Source organism: Parasteatoda tepidariorum, chromosome 11, assembly GCF_982258835.1.
Source record: "Parasteatoda tepidariorum strain Cologne lab strain chromosome 11, Ptep-v5.0, whole genome shotgun sequence".
NCBI classification, from domain to species: domain Eukaryota; kingdom Metazoa; phylum Arthropoda; class Arachnida; order Araneae; family Theridiidae; genus Parasteatoda; species Parasteatoda tepidariorum.
Window position 1 is genome coordinate 75977009 of NC_141765.1, and position 15975 is coordinate 75992983.

The 15975-nt window shown below is 31.9% G+C and overlaps 2 protein-coding genes across 6 annotated transcripts in view; both read left to right on the plus strand.

The window, feature by feature from the left end:
* LOC107452152 (ankyrin repeat domain-containing protein 27) overlaps positions 1-15975 on the plus strand; it is a 133836-nt gene that overhangs the window by 43148 nt on the left and 74713 nt on the right. For all 5 annotated transcript variants that reach the window (XM_016068468.5, XM_016068467.4, XM_016068466.4 and 2 more), the window contains 2 exons: positions 228-384; positions 7198-7271. In XM_016068468.5, coding sequence (XP_015923954.1) covers positions 228-384; positions 7198-7271 — 231 coding nt within the window. The remainder of the gene's footprint in view (positions 1-227; positions 385-7197; positions 7272-15975) is intronic.
* LOC147801840 (uncharacterized) lies at positions 11274-12817 on the plus strand. Its single transcript, XM_087155097.1, has 2 exons — positions 11274-12380; positions 12413-12817. The coding sequence occupies exons 1-2, from the start codon at positions 11370-11372 to the stop codon at positions 12698-12700; spliced, it is 1299 nt and encodes a 432-aa protein (XP_087011223.1). The 5' UTR covers positions 11274-11369; the 3' UTR covers positions 12701-12817.

Genomic DNA, 15975 nt, shown 5'->3' on the forward strand with positions numbered 1-15975 from the left:
GAGTTTTTTTTTTTTTTTTTTTTTTTTTTTTTTTTTTTTTTTTTTTTTTTTTGCTCAAGTAAGCTTTTTTTGTTATATTCATGTTTCAAATTAAATGGCTCAATCAAAGTCATAACAATGCTCTGTTCTGTGTTAGTTCTTTTCTGTTTAGTTTCTATGTGTTTGTTAGAATATAGTTTCTATATTTCTTTTTTTATTTAAATTCTGATCTCTCTCATTTATTTTAGATGTACAGCTTTTCTTTTATCCTTCCCAGAATGCCTTGAAGTTATGAAATTACTAGATACAAGGATTAGTGTTTTTAACTCTTCATATATGATTCTACCTGAATATTTACTAGATGCTGCTATTAAACTACAAAGCACGATAAATTGGGCTGTCTCTGTAAGCTTCTCTTCTTTTCCTAATTTCAATATAGAAGTCCTGTGTTTAAGATCATTATCAAAGTTGTTTTTAAAAGAAGCATTTGTGTTGACTTAACTATCATGTTATGGGGATCCATGCCCTATCATGTTATGGGGAAGAGATATAAAATCTTACTTTTAGTATGAGGAACATTCTTATTTCCGTTGGTTTATCAGCATTTACAAACTAATGATCTCTTTCCCTCCTTGTATAAATTTAACTTAACTGCAGGATTTACAAAAACCCAACTCACAATGTTTTTATTTTTCATGAAGTCACCTGATTTTGCCCAGAGATAAGTGTGTGTTTTTAATATATTTCTTCTGTATATTTATATATGTACTAAATATAAAAGTAAGACATAGTATAAACTATAAAAACATTGCTTGATTATTACCTGAAGGATTAATAAGAAATGGTTATGAGAATAACTGTTTTAGTCATATTTCTGCCTTTTAAATGTATAATGAATTGCATAATTATGAAGTTACTTAAATGATTCTTTGTAAAATGTAAACCATAATTTTATGTTATTAGTTTTAAATTATTGTTGATGTAATGAAATTCAGAGATCAGTGGATCAGAGAAAGACATGTTTATTAGAACACAGAGAGTTATACAATTGGAACATACACTGGGACAGGAGAAATAGGAAAGAACGTCGGATAAACAAAGTTACATGTATTTATAGCCTTCTTGGGCTCAAAAGTTAACGGCGAATCAGAACATTCTGATAACATGCGAACGTAGAAGAAAACTGCTTCAAATAAATGCGATTACATTTTTTTCCTCAACACCCGCCCTTAATCGCACAATACATAAATGCAATTAATATATAACATTATAAAAAGACAAAATTTCTGACAGTCTTACTCTAGGGAAGGATTTTGTTAACATATCAGCAATCTGAAAATTAGTTGTTATATAATTAACTTTAATATCATTCTCAGTGATAGCATTTCGAATTTATTTCAATTTGATATCGATATTATTTAGCCTGCCATGAGAATTTTCATTGGTTACACATTTAAACTCATGTTTGTGAAAATTGCAACACCATGAAGGACGGTTTGAATTTGATTCCATGAAATTTTATTCTTTTGTAATGTTTCTTTTATGCTAAATTTTAAAAGCTTGAGTTCCCTTCAAATATCTCAACACTTTCTTTAAAGCACACCAAGTTACATCAGTAAAATTTTCCTGAATTTGACTAAGACAATTAACTGCAAATAAAATATCAGGTCTAGAAACATATCTTAAGTATAATAAAGAACCAATTAATTCGTGATTTGGACCTACAAATTTATCTCCTTTCATAAAACTAGCAGATATAGATTTGGGTGCAATTGGTAGAGAGCAAGGTTTGCACTCAGACATGTTAAATTTATCAAGCAATTTCACTATATATGATTCTTGATTTAACAACATTCCATTAGAAGTTAATTCAATATGAATACCTAAGAATTCAGACATTTTCCCTGATTTAGACATTCTAAATTCATTAGATATTAAAGAAATGATAGTATTTACTTCCGTATCATCCGACCCTGCAATTAAAAGATCATCTACATATAAAGCTATCGAAATTCACCAATTGGTAGAATTTCTTTCAAATATGCATGGTTCATTAACAAACTGTTTGAAATTTAATTTTAGAATAAAATCAAGAAATCTTTTAAATCATTGGCGTGGTGATTGTTTTAAGCCATACAAACTCTTATTAAGCTTACATATCTTATTACTGTTATCATTATAACCTTACGGTTGTTCCATATAAATAGTTTCATTAAACTCACCATTTAAGAAAGCACATTTAATATCTAATGTATAAAAATTCATATTCTCATTTAAAGCAATAACAAGCAATATACGTAATCCTGATTAACCTACAACAGGAGAAAATGTTTCTTTGTAATCTATACATTCCTTCTGCATGTAACCCAAGGCAACAAGCCTTGCCTTGTACTTACCGTCCCTTTTTTTTTGTAACACCCACTAACAGTCTATAGTTTTTCTTCCGGGTGGAAGTTCAGTTAATTCCCAAACTTTGTTTACTTTCATGCTTTCCATTTCCTCGTCCATAGCTCCCTGCCACAACTGTTGTTCTTGTGGGGGGAGGGATGCGAGGTCATCATAGTTCAACATGTCACAGAGAGTGAACATAGCGAATGTCTCAGGTTTGGGGTATCTTACTGGGGGTCTTTTATCCCACTTGGATTTATGAACAGTTTCTTCTTTAGGGGTGTCATCCTCTTCTTCGTCATTCGAGGACACTTTTTTACGTTTAAATGTAACACTGAAGCCTGCTGCTTTAATATTTCGCACAGAAATAAGTTCGCAATTTAATTCTGGAACAAAGAGGACATTTTAAGAGTTATTTCAACTCCAGTTGAGGATGGAAAATTGCGACGCACATTTCACTGTTCCGGACATTGGTTTAAGAGACGAGAACCAATCTTTATGCGAACACGTGTGTGATGTTGTTCCCAAATCAATGATGAACTTGTCACAACTGACATCTCCAATGACAAAAGAAAATACTGCCGATGAGCTGGTTTCATTCTGTTTAAAAATTTTGCAGTCTCTCTTCATATGACCTGTTTTGCCACAATTGAAACAGGTAATCTTTTTACGACAATATTTGGCAGTGTGTCCTTTAAGCTTGCAAAATGAACAAAATAAGTCCCAGCATTTATTTGCATTTTCAGGTGATTTCAGGGAAAAAGTTACATTTTCCGAAAGAAACTTATTCTTTTTACTTTTATTTTCCCCTTTGAAATCAAATAAGAAAGCCGTAGTGTCTATCAATCTTTGAGAGACAAATTCGAAGGAAAGACTTTCATTCGGTTGATTCTCTAAAGCAGCTTTAACATTTTCATATTCCTGTGGTAGGGACATCAAAAGGTAAACAACTGTGTCTAAATTGCTCACTTCAGCACCGGAGATTCGCAGATTATTCACGAGCTTGTTGACATCATCAATGTGTTGTCTCATGAAAACATCTTGGCGCTTCCGCATCATAGCCAGGCGCTTCCGGGTGAGTATTTGACAGACTACACCCTTCGCCTCATAAACTGAGTGGAGTTTTTCACCGTGCAAACGTTGTAGACGAATGCCTTAAATCGGAGGATATCACCCGTATGGATTGGCCAGCATGCTCACCGGACTTGAATCCAATAGAGCATGTGTGGGATATGCTTGGCCGACGAATTTCAGCCCGTCAACCCCCGTCCCACCTGTCTGCCGGACTTTCGGAGGGCTTTGCTTGATGAGTGGTGTAATATTCCCCAAGATCAGATTGATAATTTGATACTCAGCATGCCTAGGCATTGTACGATCCGTATTGCATTGTCCGGGAGGCATACTCCGTATTAACCATCATACTAACCATGTTATACTGTTTTTAGTAAATAGGTTCTTTTTTGAAATTTGCTCCAGGGAGTGAAAATCGCAATTTTTATTAATTATGTCAAACATATAGCATCTTTTTTGCTCTTTACCTTTTGTTTAATACACAGACTTTACAAATAAGTCAAATTTGTTTGGCTTCTGTTTCTTTCTGTGCCTGAACTTCATTATCCCTAATTTATGGACATGGGTGTAGTTGAACTAATAATAATAAAATAATGGTTGAATAAAGGCAAAATTAAATAGTTGAACTAATTTTGATTGTAAATAAACATAAAATAAAAATCATTTTATATAAAATGAATAAAGAGAACAATTCAAATTTTTTTAAACAACTTAAAATTTCCATCATAAAGCTTTAAATTCTAAATCTAATAATGATAAATCTAAATCTAAAAATTAAATCTTCTGAAAATGATAAATAGTAAATAACCAAAATATTTTTAAAGGAATAATAGTTTTAAGTGCAAATAAACATATTTATTAAAAAAATCAATTTGGGAATGACCCTTTAGCTCACAATTTTTTTAAATTTCTTGTTGAATTGTAAATTCGATAAAAATCATTTTAAATAAACTGAATCAAGGAAACAATTCACATTTTTGAAACAACTTGAAATTTGATTTCATTTTCTAAAAATAGTAAATAAGTATATGATACCCAGTGTACCATTATAAACTCCATGAAAATTCTGAAACATCATATCGAGTTGAATAGATATGATATTCCATTCACTTTGAACAATTTGTGGATGGTCCTTTAGTGCATCATGTTAAATTAATGCAATTTCAGAATTGTAAGGTTTAAGTGGAAATCAGGCACAAAAAAAAAAATTAAAAAACGGAACGATGTTGAAAATTAGCACATTGAATTGAAGTTGGTCTTGGTGTCGTGTAATTGAGTCAGAAAATAAATTATTTAACCTAAACATAAAAAGTTTGTAATTTTATTAATAACAAAATGTGTTAAAATATTTTAAATTAATATTACATATTTTAAATAATAAAATCTGTATAATAAAAATTTATGAAAAATAGGAAATAATAGGGCAATAGCTTTACTGTAGCTATAAATAATGATATAAAATCAATAATGAAAAATAATAATAAAAAAACAGTTACCGTAATTTATGGAAGAAACGCCGCGGCGTTTACGAGTTTAAAAGCTTTAAAATTTTAAGTGCGGCGTTTAGGATATTTTAAAAATAAATTTTAAATTTTTCAAAGAAAATTTTTTTTTTTAATCAAAATAGTTACGAATTATGGCAAGAGATGGCTCCACTATTGATAACCCACCACCCCTTAAAGAAAGTGGGTTGATCTCGATCTAGTTCCCGCCAAACCACGTGGTTGATAGCTCTTTCACATTTTTTCTCACTTTGTTACAACGTGCTTTGTTGAGAAATTAAATTGCGGAAAATTTTCTTTTTAGTATTTACTAATATTTATACATCGTTGTTATGGACGCGACTTATAAACTGATATCTTCTTATTTAAATAAAAGAGGTATATTTCCAAAAAATAAGGAATTTAAATTAAAAAAAATATTTATAAAATGTAAATATGTAGTACAGTATGGAACCCAAAATTCGGCACTTAATCCGACCATTTTTTTTTTTTTTTTAAGAAATTTTTTTGATAAGAGAAAAAAAAATCAGTAATATTTTCTTTTTATTTGGAATTTTTTTCTCTTGAAGTAAGTAACTATATTTTATCTTTTAAAAATAAAAACATGAAGAGAAAAAATAATAAATCTGTGTCAAACAAAATATCTGTTCCTAAAGCAGTTTAAATTAAAGTGAAATTGAAAAGTAAAAACATCTGCATTTCCAATAAACAAAATAAATGCAAGTTGGGAGAGACTGATGAATCAATCTTGACAGCTGTGCTAGTGCTTTACTGGTTTGTCCCCCCACATTTCCCTCTTCTGTTTGACCATAAATTAGCCACACCCTTTTGACATTGAAACTTCTTTCTCACTTGGTGTACAAAATGAATTCTATCCCTTTTGCTGCTTTTTTTTTAAAAAAATTCGATTTATTTATCTTTTTATTGCTTATTAACTGTTACTTTTTTTGTTAACTTGTTTTTTTTTTATCGTTATTAGTTGTTTGCTTCTTTTTTGTAGTTATTCATTGTTAGTTTCTTGCCATTAATTGTTACTTTTTTTGTAGTTCCTTGTTAGCTTTTTTTCTCCGAGGTGAGCGTCTTTTGTTAAAACAAAATGTTATGTAAAAGAAAAAACGAGAACAATGATCTCGCTCTGAAGAAGAGACGATTACTTCTTTTTCGGATTATTTCATCTTGAATTATTTATCCTTCGGATTATTTCTTCTTGATTATATCTTATAGATTATTATTTTAATTAATGAAATTTCTAAAGATGGGACAGTTTTAAATTCACCCCATCAAAATCTGCAATTGAAACTTAGCTAAATTTATTGGTTTTTCTGAAATTAACAGCGTAATTGAATTATCGTAATGCACGGGCGCCATATTGGAATTTCCGTAAGAGATCCGAAATACGGAATTTCGGCGGTCCCGTGAGTGCCGAATTTTGGGTCCTATACTGTAATGTAAAAAAATCATTTATATTAAAGTAATATAAAGATAGTTATTTAAATTTTTTACTTAACGATGGCACCAACAGCCGATTGTAAGATGTTGTTCTGAGTAGTTTGTCCAAAATATACAATAGCAGATTACATTCTTGATTATATTATAATTATACATTTATAAATTTTAGTTTAAAACATTAGTAGTATTCATAAGGAATTAATGTTATATATTCACTTTTGCCGCTAAATCATTATTATGGGTGCAGCGTTTATAACATGTGCGGCGTTTACCATGATTTTTTTCTTTTAAGTCTCATTATCACAAGTGCGCCGTTTACGATAGGTGCGGCGTTTCTTCCATAAATTACGGTACCTAAAACATAAGCTTTCATAGTAAGTGCAAATTACAAGCATGATAAATTATGCATATATTTGAGAGACGTGTTATATCGCTTATTTCTGTTATGTTTCTAACACAGCTTGAAATACTAAATTGTACTTTAAACTATTATAACGAAACATCTTGAATAGTTGCAACAATTTTATAAATCCACCCTTATTTTATTGAGGGTTGATATAAAACTAAATAATCAATAAATCAGTACTAATCAATAGTACGAAATCTTGTACAAAGTTAATAGAGATATGTGAACACAATTAATCAACTTAAAATATCAGTTTTTTTATTTAGTGTTATTTGTTGCTCTTCGTTATGGTCTTATGTTATTAGATTAAGCAAAATATGTTTTTTAAAGATGTTTTTTAAAGTTCGTTCTATTAGAATGATATATAAATATGTATAAATAAAATTTTTCCTTTTTTTTTAGGAATTTATTGAGTTTTTAAGTTATAGACCTGTTATAGATTACTCAAGGAATGATATATCAGCTGCTATTGAAAAGTAAGTTATGTAGGGTGAGTAAAAAAAATAGACCACCTTTTACAGAGATGCCAATTTTCTCTGTTTTGTGTAAAAAAAATTTCTAGTTGTAGCAAAATGTATGTTTTGATCTATGATTCATAAAAAATTTGATTAAAAGTTATTTTGTCAACCACTGCATATAAACAATCATGGAAAAGTTCAGTAGGAAAATTGGAAACTTTTTTTTTTCTGCCTTGCAAGCAAAATATAAGAGCTTAAATTTGCAATCTTGAGCAATACTATGTATTTTTATATAAATGTATAATTTTTTTAGAATTTTTTCTGTGCTAATATTTCTTTAATTGTTGTCGTGTATTTAGCCATTCGAGGCTATGTTAAGAACTATCATATCACGCCTACGCAATCAAATTGAGACTTTCCCTCTTAAAAGTTTCAGTTTAGATTCCTCACCTGTTAGTGTTGCATTAAGACACATCTCTGTATTCTAAATTTTAAATGTTGTAAATTATTAATAAATAGTGCTTACTGTATATAAGAGTGTTATTTCCTAAAACCCCACGCTATGGGACAGCACACTGGTGACGAGTTGGTGAATTATTTTCCACAAATACAAAATATCATTGCTTGAAAAAGTTTCTTTTCAAAACGAATCTAATTTGGATTAGGGTTTCAAGTACCTGTGGATAGGTAAACATGTTTGCTCTTGAAGACTGCTCCAGGTAGGACAATTTATTTCTTTTTTCCAAATGGAAGACCTCATCTCTCAATTAGTTGAACAAAATAAATTGTTGATGTCGGCGTTGCAGTCGAAAGACAAAACCAGTAACAAAAGTAACATTACTGGTGTGAATTTCGAGAAATTCGATGATTCCCAAGAAACATTTAAATCTTTTTTGGAGCAGTTTGAGGTTTTTTTGGACATACAAAATATTCCAAGCGAAAACTTCAATTTCCAGCTTATCAGCTAAATTGTATAATTTGTTAAAAAATTTGTTGGCACCCAACAATCCAGCTGAAGCTGATTTTGAAACCTTAAAAAGCACTCTTAAGGATCATCTTCACCCAAAACCATTAATTATTCCTAGCAGACATATTTTCCTTAATGGAAAACAACATGAGGGAAAAAGCATTATTGCTTATTTAGCAGAACTCTGTTCATTGGCAATACCATGCAATTATGAAAAAGAACTGCTGAACACTATGCTGCGGGATGTTTTTGTGAGCGATCTCCCTGATTGTGCCACATTAGACAGACTTTTTGAAGAAGAAGATATATAAATCTCAAGCGCACTGTTAAAATTGCTTTGGCCATGGAAAAGGCTAGCAAGAGCACCCAAGAAATAATTGGGAAGGCAACAGAAATTAAAGAATTTAAGGCTAACAAGAAAAAAGAACGCAGAACAATTCTGGTCTAACAAAGCAAAAGTTGAAAATAACCCTGTATGTTATCGGTGTAAGGGATCTTCCTCAAGGAATGCAAATACAAATCAGTAACATGCAACTACTGCCATAAGGTTGGACATCTAACAAAAGTGTGTGTTTCTGCCACTAGAGCAAAACAAAATAAACATGTTAACCAGAAACAAATTATACTGAACCTGGATGTTCAGGTGAAAATACTATATCTGTGCCGTAGCACACATTAAATGACAAAACATTTAACTAGGAATTACCTAAAAGACCACTAATAATGATTAAAATAAATATAGAAAATTCTTTAGTTCAAATGGAGGTCGACACTAGAGGAACAGTTTCGGTTATGAGCATCAATAGGTTCGAAAAATCTCTAATAAAAAGATTAAACCTACTAACTTATTTTTAAAACCTACAAGGAAGCTGAGGTTGTACCTCTTGGATATGTTTCTGTTAAAGTTGAATATAATAATATATCATATAATTTAAATTTATGTCTAGCAAAAGAGAATTTAGACACTATTTTTGGCAGGGAATGGCTTTATGAAATTCCATTAATTTGGAATACCATTAAAACAATTAATACTGTTAATATTAAACTTAATTTCGATTTATCTATACTTTCAAAAGACTTTCAACATCTCTTTAAGGATGAATTAGGGGAAATAAAAAATTATGAATGTAAACATGAGTTAAGGGAAGACACCAAACCAATTATTTGCCGACCCTGGCCAGTTCCCTTTGCGCTAAAACAGAGAGTCAATCAGGAAATCGAAAGGGAAGGATTTATCGAAAAAATAAATATATCCGATTGGGTCACGCCCATAGTACCGATTGTCAAAAACAATAAATCGATTAGGCTATGTGCTGATTACTCAGTAACGATAAACAAACATTTAAAGGTACAAAAACACCTGCTTCCTCGAACTGAAGATATATTTGCATCACTTAGTGATGGCAGGGTATTTTCTAAAGTTGGTTTCAGCCAAACTTATTTGCAAATGAAGGTTGAAAAGGAAAGTCAGAAACATTAATACAGAAAAAGGTCTTTATACTCCAAAAAGATTAATGTACGGAATTGATTTGGCTCCAGCTATTTGGCAAAAATACATGGAAAGTGTGTTTCATATTTGTGTACTTTTTGATGACGCACGCATGGCAGCTCCCGATAACGAAACTCATTATTTTTATTATGAAAATTTTTTTAAAGATGTCAAAAACATGGTTTGAAAATAAATAAAGATAAAAGTAAATTCTTTCAAAATGAAATAGAGTTTTTAGGATAAGTTCTAAGGGACTTTCAAAAACATCGGAAAAATAGCTGCAATTACAAAATGCTAAGGCGGCTCAAAATGTTCAAGACGTTCAGTCATTTATAGGTCTCGTGAATTTTTATTCAAGGTTTTCTAAAGACTTAGCAACTTTGGCCTATCCTGTATACAACTTAACCAAGAAAACAGGATGTCCACCATCTGGAAAACCAGGAAAAGTCAGGGAAATTTACATTTTTCTTAGAAAAACCTGGAAATTTTTTTAACTTTTTGAATAAAACGATGGAAAAAAAATTTCATTGAAAACAGAGATTTGTAAGAAAATGAAATTTCTTTTAATTTTTTTTAAGTGGTAAAAGAAACCACTTTTCTTTAAGCAGTTCTTCCTCCCTCCCTTTTGTTCACAACTATGAATTCCAGTCTCCCTTGGGGGTTGGACTTGCCCCCAACTTTAGTTGTTTATCCCTTTCTCCCTCCCTCAGGCAGTTATAAGCAATGGTAAGTGTTTCATGCAATTTTAGGGGTGATGGATTCTTCAATTGACAATGAAAAGCTGCTTAGTTTTTACTTACCTATAAAAGATTAACTATTCCAAATAAGGATAAACTGGTTTTTAGGTTGTATTGTTAAATTTTACTGCTTTGGTGGTTATTTGATTTGTAGAAATTTTTTTATCTTTTTTTTGTAAAAATCTGCTTTTGGTCTGGAAAATGTCTTCAAGGAAAACTGTATTTAATTCTGATTGGTGTGAAGAGAAACTTAAGCTTAACTGGTCAAAATGGCTGAAACCTCATGAAAAAATTCATGTGCTGCTATATGTTCAGCATGTAACAAAACTATTTCTTTGAGCAATATGGGAAGACAAGCCATTATAAGTCACAAAAAAGGACCAAAGCATCAGAAAAATATTGGATTCAAAAATTCTTCAAATATGCTTATGCAGCAGTTTGTAAAAAATCTGCAATTAGTTCTTCAGTGCATGGGAGTCCAGGATCAATGCCTTCAACCAATTCTTCAGTGCCTGTGATTACAGCATCAGTGCCTTCGACCAGTTCTTCAGTGCTTGTTAATACAGAAGTCTGTACAGTCTGTGGAAAGAAATTCTTCTAAAGGTTCTAAAAAAATTATTGATAAATACTTCCTAAATGACCAAGTAAGTAAAGCTGAAATAATATGGTGTCTTTGCACAGTGATGACTCATTCCTCTTATTATTCAAATTCAGACTTGTCTGATATTCTTAAAATCATGTTTCCTGATAGTGACATTGCTCAGAAATTGAAGCTGAAAAAAGACAAGACATCATATACAATTTGTTTTGGATTGGCTCCCTTTTTTAGAGATGAATTAGTCGCTGTTCTTTCATCTTTAGATTTAGAATCATGCATTGTATGTTTTGATGAATCATTAAACAAAGTTGTCCAGAAAGGTCAAATGGACATACTTGTCAGGTTTTGGCAGAAAAATATGAATACCGTTGTAACACATTATTTGACATCTGTTTTCCTAGGGCATTGGGATGCAGAATCTTTATTTAATGCTCTGAAAAGTTCTATGCCTGATCCTGTTATGAAAAAAATACTTCAACTCTCTATGGATGGCCCGAATGTGATTCTAAAGTTGCATTCATTACTACAAAGTGATTTGCAGGAGCAACCTGGCTCTAAATCTCTTTTGAATATTGGTTCTTGTGGTCTTCATTTTGTTCATGGCGCTTTCAAGACAGGACATAAATGTACATCCTGGGATTTGAATAAGTTTCTCTATGCTGTCCTTAACTTGTTTAAAGATTCACCTGCCAGACGTACTGATTTTGTGCATTTTACAAAAAGTATTGTCTTCCCCCTGAAATTTTGTTCTATTCATTGGGTCGAAAGTTCAGCTGTGGCACAGAGGGCTTTAGAGATTTTGCCACCATTAAAAGTCTTTATCCAAAAGGTAGAAGCTGAAAAGATAGAACCAAATACAAAGACTTATGACACAGTAAAATCAATGCTAAATTGTACTGAGCTGTTAGAGGCAAAATTAGGCTTTTTTATTTCTGTGTCATCAGAAGTGTGCGGTTTTTTAATGAGGTTCCAGACTGATAAACCAATGGCACTTTTCTTGTATAAAGAAATGTACTTGATGCTTAGCAATTTAATGAGGAGATTTGTTGAAAAATCTGTTATAGAGCAGAATGATTCTGCAATGAAGTTGATGGAAGTAGATGTCACCCAAAAATTTAACCTTCTACCAATTATAGACGTGGACATTGGATTTGCAGCCAGGCGTAGTCTTAAAGAAAGCAAAGTCACAGATACTGCTAAGTCTATTTTTAAGAAGGAGTGTCTCCTATTTTTACAAAAAATGACTCTAAAATTGATGGAAAGGAATCCGCTGCGTTTCAAGCTTGTGAGAGGCGTAAGTGGTCTGTCCCCAACAGTTATATCTGGTTCAAATTTATCTGCATTAAAAATATAGAAATGGCTTTGGATTGCAATCAAATGTCAGCAGTCACTGCTGATAAAGTAAAATCAGAATTTTCTAAGTTTGTTGAAGACTATCACATTAAAAAAGAAATGTCGGAATTTAAGCGTGAGAGTGGAAGATTAGATGTCTTCTATTCGTCATTGATGACTGAAAGCACAAACTATCAAAACTTGTTCGTATTCATTAAAAATATTTTAATTATGTCTCATGGAAATGCTGCTGTGGAAAGTGGTTCCAGTATTAATAAAGCTTTGCTTATTGAGAACATGCAAGAAAAGTCAGTAGTTGCTTAAAGAACTGTATACGATAGTATTAGTAATGCTGGAGGTTTATTTAAGATACATGTAACTAAAAAGATGATACTTGCAGCAAGAAATGCTATCATGAAGAGCTAAAAGCGAAAAAACTTATGGAGAAAGAATTAGAAGAACTAGCAACTAAGATAAAGAGGGCTGCTGAGGAAATAAAAGAACTTAAAGTGAAGAAAACGAAAATCCAGCAAGAAGTAGAGGGACAGTTAGCTGATGACATGATAAATTATCTTAATCATTAATTTTATTTTTATTGTGATTTTTAACAAATTCAGATTTTGTCTTTGTTTATAAAAGTAGATGTAGTAAAGGGGCAAATTGAAAATATTTTGTAAAAAGAAATTTGAATAAAGTTTTTGCCTTTCTATTACTATAGTATTTAAATCTTATTTTGTGTTTTTTTAAACATAAGAATTTCATTTTTGTTTAAAAAAAATTGTATTCTTTAATTTAAATTCCTTTTTAACAAATAAGGTTATGGCTTAAGTTATTATGCTTGAATGTGTAGTTTCATATTAAGGAAATTTTCAAAAATCAATTTAAACTGAAAATAAACTTAAAAACTGTTATTTTAAATGTTTTGCTTGGTTTTTAATTTCGAATATAAATTATATTCAATTATCAATATATGAGAAGTGTTTTTTATTTTTAGAAAATTAATATCATTATGGCTCTAATTCCCTAAAGGGAAACCTGGAAATTTCTTGATTGGCGTATGGAAAACCTGGAAAAGTCAGGGACATAAGTACATTGAGTACTTATGTCCCTGGACATTTGAGTAGACACCCTTAAGAAAACCGTTATTTGGAAATGGAATCGCACTTGTCAGGAAGCTTTTGAAAGTGTGAAAAACGAAATTTGCTCTGACAAAATACTAACTCATTATGATCCAAATCTTGCTGTCTTCTGATGCTTCAACTGTAGGGTTGGGAGCAGTACTTTCTCAAATGGTTCCGAACGACGCATAGCATTTGCCTCCAGAACTCTATCTCCAACGGAGCAACATTACTCTCAAATTGACAAGGAAGCTTTGGCAATCGTTTGGAGTGTTTAAAAGTTTTGCCTCTACTTAAAGGGAAATAGATTCCCTTTGATAACTGACCACAAGCCCCTGGTTTCCATCTTTTCATGTAAAAAGGGTCTTCCAGTCCTTTCTGCAACAAGACTTTTGCATTATGCTCTTGTTCTGCAAGCTTATAATTTTGATATCATTTATCGCAATACAAAGGAACACGGCAATGCTGACTGCTTATCGCGTCTACCATTGAAATCTGAAGAACTGGAATTAAAAGATGATATTGCAATATACCAAATTTCCCAAATTGAAACCTTATCCGTTACTGCCAAAGATTTAGCAATAGCCACTCAGTTCGATGAACATTTGGGAAAACTTAAAATTATTACAATATGGAGGTTACTTAGAGGAGAAGGAAAAATATACCTTACAAGATGGGTGTATTATGTATGGGCAATGAGTGTGTATTCCAGACTGCTACAAAGCAGAAATATTAGACGAGTTGCATCTTGGTGTAGTTAAAATGAAAGCAATTGCCAGATCTTACGTTTATTGGCAAGATATAGAAAATTCCGTAAAAAACTGTTTCGACTGTTCAGGACCTATATTTGAACGGATGTCTCTACTCATTGTTGACGCCCATTCAAAAGAGCTTGAAGTTTACCCCCACAGCCAACTTGTTCAAGAAAATTGAATGTCTCCAAGATTGCTTTTCACATTTTGGACTACCTGCAGTTTTAGTTTCCGACAACGGCTCACAGTTTACTTATACTCAAGAGTTCCAAACATTTATACAAAGCAATGGCATTAAGCATAAGACATGGGCCCCTTTCACACCATCTATCAATTGACAAGCTGAGCGCTACATGCACGCCTTAAAGCAATCTCTCCATGCCATTCAGAACTTGACAGGGAATATCCAGCAAAAGGTTAGCACATTCCTCATGCAATATCGCAAGGCTCTTTTGTGACAACCATGATAAGTCCGGCTATGCTTTTCCTTCTGAGAGACATTAGGACTAAAATAGATCTTGTTCTCCCTGACTTGGTAGGAAGAGTCAATGAGAAGATCAGGAAAAACATGCATGCTTTCCAAGATCGCATTTTTCGATTGCATTTTTCTAATCGAGACTATCGTTCACCCAACGTAAGATGGAAATTTGGAACAGTTATGAGCAAAAATGGAACTCTTCATTATACAGTAAATGTGCAAGGTACACTGTAAAGATGCCATGTAAACCAAATGCAACCAACAGGAGACCAAATCTTGGATAAGACTGTTCACATTCCACGAATTAGTTTCAGCAGTGAAATCCCACACATCGGCGCTACTGATAATTCTCCTGCAACCACTGATCCTATGGGAGATATCCAAAAACTCTGTGAATCTGTCAAACCATTATCGGAAACTCGCCAACCATCTCCAACCAAGAACCCGAGTTCAGCTGTTTTGCCAAGATGTACTCCATCTTCAACTTCTCAACAAATTCCATTTCAGCCGAGGTGATCACAAAGGATTAGACGGCTCCCTAAGAGACTTGACCTTTAAATTTCCAATTTTTAAAGGGGGAGGAGATGTCGTGTATTTAGCCGTTCGAGGCTATGTTTAAGAACTATCATATCACGCCTACGCAATCGAATTGGGACTTACCCTCTTAAAAGTTTCAGTTTAGATTCCTCACCTGTTAGTGTCGTTAAGACGCATCTCTGTATTCTAAATTTTTTATGTTGTAAATTATTAATAAATAGTGCTTGCTGTATATAAGAGTGTTATTTCCTAAAACCCCATGCTATGGGACAGCACAATTGTCTTCACATGGCATGTTTTTATTATGATAAAAGCTGAGGAAAAGTTAATTTGTTAGATAATATTCTAAATCTATTTTTGAACTTACTTGAATTATTACTGCTAAATTGGAATGTGCAGAATGTCAATTTGCATGGAAAAAATATTTTAACGTTATATTATTGCATATGTCTATTTGAATAATGTATATTGCTTCAGAAAAGCATGTCACCAACATTTCATCCAATAAAAAGCAGTATATCTGATTAATAGTCCAGTGAAAAATGTCTTTTATTTTTTATATTTTATTAATCACATGAATGTAAAATGCCTCAATAACGTTTTCATAACTTGAATAATTTCTATGAAAGAAAAGGTCATTAAAATTTGTTTTGAGTTTATGAATTTTTTTCTCTGAAACCTGCTGGACACCCTGTGTAGTCTGAGATTCACGCC

Excerpts from the sequence above, each read along its gene's own strand:
- LOC147801840 (XM_087155097.1), top strand. The coding sequence starts at position 11,370 with ATGGACATACTTGTCAGGTTTTGGCAGAAAAATATGAATACCGTTGTA. Across the intron at positions 12,381-12,412 it reads TTATATCTGGTTCAAATTTA|TGCAATCAAATGTCAGCAGT; the intron begins TCTGCATTAAAA and ends ATGGCTTTGGAT.